Source organism: Branchiostoma belcheri, unplaced genomic scaffold (assembly GCF_001625305.1).
Source record: "Branchiostoma belcheri isolate BF01 breed outbred unplaced genomic scaffold, Haploidv18h27 scaffold95, whole genome shotgun sequence".
NCBI classification, from domain to species: Eukaryota; Metazoa; Chordata; class Leptocardii; order Amphioxiformes; family Branchiostomatidae; genus Branchiostoma; species Branchiostoma belcheri.
Window position 1 is genome coordinate 772,404 of NW_017804631.1, and position 9,897 is coordinate 782,300.

Here is a 9,897-nt window from a genome sequence, read left to right on the forward strand (position 1 = left end):
CGCCGCTATAAGCGCCACCTACATCGGCTACATATAGCGGCGAGATGCAGTACTCCAGTCAGAAGCTCTGAAGAAGGTGTCTGATAGACACCGAAACGTCAGCGAGGTGAGACTCTTTGGTTGTGTAAAAAAGAATTCCCCTATATCTTAAGTTTTACCAACCTGATGAAACTATTTTCGGAAGTACTACAGTATTGTTACACTTACAACCTCAAATCTTAACATACCCCAAAACTATACCCCAATTTTCTAGCTGTGTCAGCAACTAGAAGGTTATTAGGTCATACCAAATGTGGGGGACCAGGTGGGGTCAGCTTCTCTCAACACCAGGGGTTTTGTAGGGTTAAAGACCACCCCCACGACACACTAATGAATTGTTCTGTTTGGAGCATGTCTGTCTCTGTTAATCTAAGCAGACAATTTGACCATTCTTTGAAAGACGCAGCTGTTAAGAGATATCTAAAAACAACACAAAAGCACTTCAACCTTCAACCTGCCAGAGTAACTTTGGTACCAAATTTGTGTTGGTGACAGACTCACAGAATAATCAGCAGACGAGTTTATTTAGACATTTTATTGAGACATTTTGGATTGTGAAACATCATGACTGATAAAAATATCTTGAAGTTTGAGTGCAGAATGCAACAATCGGTTAGATTAGGCCACACCAATTTAATTTCTTGGTTAACGGATTTTTCCAGAAAAATAATGGAGCGGGCGGGCGAAAAAAAAAATAATAATAAAAACAGGCCTAGGCATCCTATTATGGCCCAAAATGGTACGATAGGAGCCATGAAGTCAACACACCAGGCTGGTCCAAAATTTAAACACTGAATTTTGAACTTTTAATGATACCATTGCATTGAAAGATGGAATAACTGTACCAACTAGGAAGAAAAGGACTGTTTTCAACTGTTCAGGGCACAATATGAGCATTTTGCAGTTGATTCTGGATTTTTATTTTTATTTGCAAATCAGAAAAAAATGAAGCGGCGAATCCGTTAACCAAGAAATTAAATTGGTGTGGCCTTATGCTACTTTTTTTTTAATTTTTAGAAAATTCCTTGGCATGGTCAGCATGGGGTGTATAGTTTCAGTTAATGAAAGAAAGCAATCCACTGGTGATCAGAGTTTCTATCTTGACACTTCACTTACTTCACTATCCAGGATTTGATTTTTCTGCTGCTGTTGTCCCTGCCACAGGGGTGGGCAGCAGTCGGCTAGTAGTACTGGTCTTTACACTGCACCTCCAGGCAGCCCTATCCAGAGGGTTTACGCTGGCAAGGCAGCGCTCTCTAATGTCTTTCTTTTATATATAATATTGTACATAAATTATATATTATAAGGGTTAAATTGTGTATCATTCATACATGCCTGCCATGCTGTTTTCCCCCCAGAATGAGACAGACAAAGATGATGTCCCCCCTCCCCCACCCCCTCCCATTGTTGCCCAACTGCCGCGGATAAAAGCCCTCGTCAACTACGACGTCGCCAACACCAGCGAATCATCCGACCTCAGCGAAGAGGATGCCCAAACAGAGGTCAAGGTTCAAGGTTCAAAAGAACAGGAAGGCAAAGGGAAGAGCACAAAATTTTCTCCACTGTTAGAAAACGGCGAAAAGCACGCGAAAGAAATTGACTCAGGAACTACAGATGAAGCTCGCGTGGATAGAACTGCGAAGGGACCAGTAAGCGCAGAAAAGAATGCCAAGTTCGAGCCAGTACTGATATTCAAGGACAGAAACACAATACAGATCTCCAGGCCCAAAACGGAAACGAAAGAATCCGCATCTGCATTCACAAAGCAGATTGACGATTCCACACTTGATAGGAGTGACAAAGGGGTTTCTAAGGAAGAGGACACTAATGAGGGTGCAGGGAAATGGAGGCCAGTTGGCTGGTCGGCATCACAAGCAAATAAAACATCGAAAGTCGATGTCAAACCTGCTGTACAAACCAACAGATTTCTTCCACTGAAGAAGACATCTGTAGACTTCATCCCCATGAAGAAAACACCCATAGAAGACACGTACGGTCTGGATATTTTCGAGCAGAGCCAGAAGCGTAAGGTAGGGAGAGGCAACAAGTCCGGAGCCATCTCCTTCCAGTTGAGAAAGCCAGGCCTGGGGCAGAAACCGAGTATCAAGTTCTTTGTGCCGAGGCAGCTGAAGGTTCGCAGTAGTTCAGAGAGTAGTCTGACGGCAGCGGTGTCTGCTGAAGGCCCCTCACCTCCACCGGACGAGACGTTACCACCCCTACCTAAGGAAGACGTGGTCAAGCCTCCTCTGCCTAAAATGGAACGTGAAGCAAGCTCCAAAGCTCCACTGCCAGCTGTAGAACGTGAAGTAAAAGAAGACAAGCCACCGATGTCAGTTAGTGTTACCACAGGTCCAGTTAGTTTAGAAGCTCAGACACCCACCCCAGAGAGCCGGCCCCCTGCACAAGTCGATACAGTTGTCGAGAGAAGAGATAGCAAAGAAAAATCAAGATGGACTTGTGAGGGAAAAGTTGCCTCTGAGGAAAGAACGCAGCCAAACGCACTAGTGGTCGAAAGGGGAGATAGCAAGGAAACGTCAAGATGGACTTGTGAGAATAGGGAAGCCTCTGAAGAAAGAGTGCAGCCAAACGTACACGTAGGGTTACCTCATGTGCCAATGAAATTGGAAGCCTTGCCTGCTAGTGACATACCCAGAACATTGCCAGTTAGCTCTATACCACTGCCATGTGTGGACCCTGCAGTTGATTCTCGCTCAGTTTTAGCAAAAGAGGAGACAGAAAAACACAGAAACTCAGACCAATCAGACATGGAGCTTGGTTCAGACCAATCCGACGAGGATCGGGCCAAATCGGCTGAAAGTTCGAGTTCCGAGGACGATTCCGATTCTGACACCGACACCAGAAGGAGATTGCGCTCTGTCGTAACCGTGGTGGTCGCCAAGCAACAGACCTCGAGTCCGCCAAGCTCGAAAGAAAAGAAGCACGACAGTCCGTCGAGCGCGAAAGAACCTAAAGAAAAGAAACGGGACAGAGAGAGGAGGTCAGGTAGTAGGAAAGGCAGCTCCTCGAAAGACGATGCTAAATCGGACAGTCGCGAACGCTCCAGGACTAGAAGTCAGAGCGAAAGTTGCAGTACTAGAACCAGCCCTTATCGCGAACATTCACGACACAGAGATAAATCTAAGGCTAAGTTGGACTCGTCTGAGATCAAAAAGGAACCTGAAACTTCAAGAAGACGAGAGAGCACATCCGAGAAACGTAGGTCCTTCTCAGAAAGCAAACCCCTTGGGACAACTAAACAAGAAGAATCAGGAACAGCTAAAAAAGAAGAATCAAGCAATGTAAATATTCCTCCTGTCAAACACGAACCTGTAGACTCAATGGATACCAAGGTGAGCGAAAGTTCAAGCTTTGCAGTAGATAAATCCAAAGTGATCAGTTCAAAACTTTGCCTTGTTTCTCCAAAGGAAGAACAAAACATTAAGGAGGAGACCAACATAAGGCCGTCACCAACCGAGGCTGTGTTTGGGGAAACACTTGTGTCCTCTTCTTTGCGACAAGAGCCTATAGAAATCCCCCTTACACGCCTCCCAGAGCAACCAACACTCACAACAAACAGAAAGGAACTGAAAGAAGAAAACTTTGCCGGCAAACTGACTTCTCAGCCAGCCATTGAAATCTTTTCTACAAAGCACAGTGAAGCAAGATTCGGTCCACACGTGAAGACAGAAGATGACCGTGTTCCTGAGACTAAACACACAGTGTTGGAAAACCCCATGTTGGACTCTGAAGAGCGCAATACACAGCATAAAGGTGAGAAGGACAAAGTAGTGTTACCTGTTCTGGTCAACTATAGTTCACAGGAGGAAGATGACAGTAGCCGTGCTACAAGTCCAACAGTGGAAGAAGGTATCTCTGAAGAAAAAGATGACAGTAAGACAGTTTCTTCTTCTCTAGAAGAAGAAGCAACAGTGGTTCAAGACAAGTTAAAAGGTTCCTTAGCATCTGATGTTGAGATTAATACAGTGTTCCACAAGGAAGACACAATAACTGATACTATGGCTTCACAATTCAGTGAGGTAGCACCAGAATGCCAGCCTGCACTGGAAAAAGAAGGTGTGTGGCCATTGGCTGAAGTAAAATCATGTGATACCAATAGGAACGAACCATTACCAGCCAGAGGGGGTGTGGTGGAAGGACCAGAGGAAATGGCTATACCCGTAGTGTCAGGGACTGGTCGGAGGTACAAGAAAGGAACTCGCTGGGACTCAGACACCAGGGAAAAGGTACCGGTCGAGGTAAGCGAACAATACGGAATGGACATGTCAGAAAGCCATCTCGACAAAAGAACAACGCAAGAGCAACGCGTCTTGCAAACTGTTACCGGAGACGAAAACGAAAACGATGGTGGAAGCACCCCTCTACGAGACGAGTACGAAGATTTTGACTCTCCCTCTGAGCCTATCGCTCCAGGAGTTTCAACCAATGAGGAGAGGGGACGATTTTTGAACACAGTCCACGGGAGGAGCGACGAAAGAGTTTCCATCATGGCGGCCACGTCCACCTCCTCCCACCCCCATCACGACGATGGTTCGTCCTACCGCTCTCACGCGATTGGTTTGGAGCCATCGCGACCTGGGGTCATGCCCGCCGCCATGTCCAACCCGTGGGACGAATACGAAGACTGCGGGTTGTACGCTGACTTCTCGGGGCCCAGCATGCTTCCCCGCGCCAGTTTATCCGACAGCGCACCTCCCTGCGATTCCTCAGCTTCTAAGGACCTCCTGTATGACTCGAACTACGTGGAAAGCACACAGAGAACAGAAGCAGATGCTTGGAAAGAGGATGAAGTCAGTAACCTTGATGCACAGAACAGCGCCAATTCACAAGATGTCACACAGTTCTCGGAGCAAAGCAGTCAAGAAGACTTGGAGTTGACTCCTATAAGGAGAAGTGCGCGTCTTCGCTCCCAAGACTCAGACGTAAACAGTTCACCGTCTTTAAGTAAAGACAGCGCGGAGAGGCCACAGAGAAGGGTCAGTATCGAACTTCCTCAAGAATCTTCTTCAAAGACTACAGAAGATGTCTTGAGTGAGGTACCAGCCGAGAAAGACGTTCCAGAGAAAGAGAAGAAGCCAGAAGAAAACCTTCGGCCACCGTTCTTTGAAGAGATTACAGAGAATCTTTACCTCAGTGAAAGGTGAGTTAGAAAACAGGAGATCTCAATTTGTATAATGTGAATTTTAAAAAAAGGCACAGACGCAAGCTATTTTAAGGAAAAGGAATGTAAAATATTTTGATTTGTGTATTTCAACTTATCCTTGATTACCATGAAGGGGAAGACAAAGCATACACAACATACAAAATGGTCTGAATAGTTTTTTGGACAATAATGACATGAACTTATGCCATTACTTATGAAAAACCAAGAGGACTTATGATATAGCTACATAACATAATCTTTTCAATATACAGTAAAACACTTTATTCCTGAAAGCTATACGGTATATAGCACATTTTTTAACTGTAAACAGAGTTTAAATTTTGTTATTTTCTAAAATTTTGTCCCACAGGAAGAAGTCTAAGATGAGAAAAGACATCCGGCGCATGCTGTGTGAGTGTGTAACATCGGAGGAAGAACGGGATGCTGGGATAGCTGCATGTGGGGAGGACTGTCTGAACAGACTGCTCATGATAGAATGGTCAGTTCTCCTGACATACTGTTTACCTGTTTAGTTGTACTTATTATTATTGTTTTAGTTTTCTTTAGCCAGAGTAGCCCACCCAGTAATTAAACACTGCTTTGCAGTGGGGCCCTGGACACAGAACACATTGAAAACATACAACTAATACTAGACAATACTTGACAATACAAGACAAGACAATATCCGATCATTTGAGGTTTCATAGGTTTAGTAAACTAGTCTTGTCTTGCATGCTGTTGCTTGATCTGCAAAGAACTGTTAACTCCCTCTATACGTAACACACAGTACCTGAGTAAGTACAAGCTGCATAAGGCCAGACTGTAAGGTTTGAATCATGCACACCGGGATGGACCCTTAGCCTCAAAAACTGTGATGCGGTGTTGCTCATCTCAAACAATAGACCTCAAGCTTAATGCCCCTCTATAGAAGTTAGAAGAGCAATTATAACTGCTGTACCTTACTCACACTTGTGTATATGTCTTCTCTATATAGCTGCTCCCCTCACTGAGACATTGGAGTTGAGAACAGATTGGACGATGTTATTTGAGAAGTTGTACAGATGAGATAGGAATGAATAGCATTGTTTGCACCATGTCTTATGAAATTGTCTTCCTTACTAAGACCTGTATACATGTCTTCTCTATACAGCAACTGCTCTTCCTTACTGAAACATGTACATGTGGTTTGTTTCAGTGGTCCCCGGTGTCTGTGTGGAGAATACTGCACCAACAAACGCTTCCAGAGGAAGGAGTGTTCCAGGGTCGAACCATTCAACTGTGGGGACAAGGGGTGGGGACTCAGGGCAGCTGAGGACATGATATCGTACGTTTGTAATCAAGATTCTAAATAAAGAAGAGATCTTTAGCTTTATTCTGGTATGTTATTAACATGAAAGATCATCTGTGTTGCACATGACAGCTTTAAAAAAAAAAGAACTTTTCAACATTTTCCAAGAGTCCATTCTCTAGATCTCTTAAGTAGTGTTTGAAGTTGGTGATGTTTTTTCCTGTCACCCATTTTAGTTTTAGAAAGCATAACTCTCAAGAGCTATGTAGACTCATTTTTAATGCTTGACCTTATGATACTGGTGTTAACTATTTTTGTACCCTAGTAGAATTCTTGACAATTGTTTATATTATGATTATATGTTTATATTATGATACAGATTTTGGTCCCCACAGAAGTTATATTGTGTTGTAGGTATTGTGTTGTGTTTTAAGTCTTGTATTGTCCATTTGTTCCTATAGGAACCAGTTTGTGATGGAGTATGTGGGAGAAGTGCTGAACTTCAGCGAGTTCAAACAGAGAACTAAAGAGTACAACAGGCAGAAACAACATCACTTCTACTTCATGGCACTCAAGAACGACGAGGTAAACATTACTGGAAATCCCAGTGGTCTTATTTTTGTGTTTTTTGCAGTGACCATGAATTTGTGACACCTCAAATGTGTATTTCTAATGCATGTCTACTGTACCAGAAAATTAATTCATCCACAAACTTACTTTAGAATGCCACAAAAACCTCCTCTCCACTTCTACTAAGAAGTTGAAGTCTCTGCAAAAATAACCGTTTGTGCTGTAGTTTGATACTGAATTTGTAGTCTTTACTGTATCTAAAATGTGATTTTTTTTCTTCAATTTTTCAGATTATCGATGCGACTAAGAAAGGCAACGTGTCCAGGTTCATCAACCACAGCTGTGATCCTAACTGTGAGACACAAAAGGTATGGTGGACTAGATTTCAATTCAAGTACTAAACATCTCATACTGAAGGAGAAGAAGAAGGTCTCCCGTGCTCTTGCCCGAGTGTAGGGTGGTGTCCATCTCCATTTCGTAGAACTTGGGCGACACACAATTGTGCAATGCACTACAGCAGGGGGCTGGTCCGCTGGTAGTGCTGTGTGTTTGACCTTCCCACACTCTTTCTCATATGTGCTGAGTGCTAAGCAGAGAAAGAAGTGTGTACCATTTTTAAAGTCTTTGGTATGACCCGGCCGGGGTTTGAACTCACGACCTCCCGGTTACAAAGTGAGCACTCTACCAGTTGAGCTATTGCACCAGTAATCTCATACGGAACAGGCTCAAATACCCTCCTGCAACTTGAATTAGCAAAGGAAGTTTCGAGGTTGCTAGCAGAAACATGAAGAAGGGTTAAAAGAACCTTTTTTTTAGATCACAGTCAAGCTCATAGACAGTGTACTAAAACTTGTATTGTTTTGTCAAATATTATGGAAAATTCCCAGATCTTTGCTAACAGTGTGTAAAATCTGTATGTGTGTTTTCCGCAGTGGACCGTGAATGGAGTTTTGTGTAATACCTGTTTTTGTGTTTTCCACGGTAGACTGTGAATGGGGTCTTGTGTGATACCTGTTTTTGTGTTTTCCACAGTGGGCTCAGGACTGTGAATGGAGTTTTGTGTAATACCTGTTTTGTTTTTCTACAGTGGACTGTGAATGGGGTTTTGCGGGTAGGTTTTTTCACCAGAAGACCCATATGTGAGGGGGAGGAGCTTACCTTTGACTACAAATTCCAGAGATATGGGTAAGAATCCAAGATGATGATTTCCAATTTTCAGTCGATCTTGTGACCTTTCAAATTTTTTTTTGTTTAAACAAAAGGTGCCTTGAACAATTTCATAAAGATGGCATGGCAGTATTATATAAACAAAAAAAAGAAGCTTTGCTTCTTTAATATCACTGTAGGTACAGCTTATTCATAAATTTTGTCTTAATGCCATTTGTTCCAATTTTAAAAGATGTAAATATTTTGAAGAATTGTCAGCATGGTAGTGTATATTCTAGGTAAGGCAACCTTCTTCATTGTAGTAGTAAGTTCCAGATACTAGTATCAGCATAATTCAGACTCAGCTAAGTAGTATTTTGATGAAACATTTCAGTGGTAATTTCCTAGTTTGGCATATCTTAATGTTGTCTGCTTGTGTGTGTTTACAGTAAGGAGGCCCAGAAGTGCTACTGTGGAGCTGCCAACTGTCGGGGTTACCTGGGGGGGAACAAAACCACTCCTGTCAGACAGAGGGCCAAGAAAAAAGTGGAGGACAACTTGGTAAGAATCACTAACGTCTTCAGCAATACTTATACCAGTAAAGACATGTCCATGCTGTATTTCTCAGCTCATATTGGTACAATGTAGGATAAAATACTGTGGAGTATTGTTACATGTTGGATTAGAATAGAAGTTTAACTTTCTTACTCAGTTGTTCAATTGTTCTTCAAGTCACACAATGAAAACATATCATTTGTTTTTGCTCTGTTCCTTCTTTGTCTCCAAACAAAAAGATCAATGACCTAGACCAGACCTCTGTCACCAAGGTAACCGGTACTGTAGCAGGCACCTTGTGGTGTAGGGTTACGTTATGTAGCAGGGCAGTTGGAGAGGCTGCTCACAATATACTTAGTATATGAATATGTTTGTGTAAGAATAAACAGAGTAGTTGTGAAAGTAAACATTATACAGTCAGCTACTGATTATTTCACAGCATCTATACCTTCAGATGTTCCTTCATTCATTCATTTATCCATCCATTCATTCATTCACTCCTCCTTTTTCTGTCCCAGTTGGATGAAGAGATAGACCAGATGGCAGAAACCTGTGAGGAGGGACTGACTGAGACCGAACAGGTGCTCTACCTCTCCAGACTAATGGTACGGTCCGAGACCGTTCAGCAGAGGTTCACACTTCTCAACATTCTCCTGGTAAGACTCAACTTTTCTTTCTGGTTTTCATATACAGATCCTTATCAGTATGGAATACCTTGCCACATGAGGTACAAACAGCAGCTAAGAGTAAGTTTAGGCAGCATTGGAGTTGATAGGCACATGTGATGTTTCTCTTGCTTCTAAAATCTGTTGTTTGATCTTTCCATAATTTTGCAAGTCTCTATGGTTGATCATCTTGTTCCTAAAGGCCACTAAAGACCCAGTCAAAATGGTAAACAGGCTCAGATTCCAGGGAAAATATAGAGAAAAGATGTTTGGCATAAAGACAAAGCATTCAACCAAGAGGTCCCGGGTTTGAATCCTGACATGTCACCGATCTTGTGCCCTTGGGAAACACAACTTTCTTCACCTTACTCAGGTGAAAATGAGTATGCCAGAATAATAATCATCATGATTGTGGGCATTAAAGGAAGAAGATAATAGTATGCTTCAGGAATGATCAGTGTTGTTTTTTGTCA

At 42.8% G+C, this 9,897-nt stretch overlaps 1 protein-coding gene across 1 annotated transcript in view; it reads left to right on the forward strand.

Annotated features, from left to right (window-relative positions):
- The window catches only part of LOC109461664 (probable histone-lysine N-methyltransferase CG1716), a 25,105-nt gene that overhangs the window by 3,525 nt on the left and 11,683 nt on the right, over positions 1–9,897 (forward strand). The window contains exon 5 of the mRNA XM_019758045.1: positions 1,792–5,079. Within this exon, the coding sequence (XP_019613604.1) occupies positions 1,792–5,079 (3,288 nt within the window). The remainder of the gene's footprint in view (positions 1–1,791; positions 5,080–9,897) is intronic.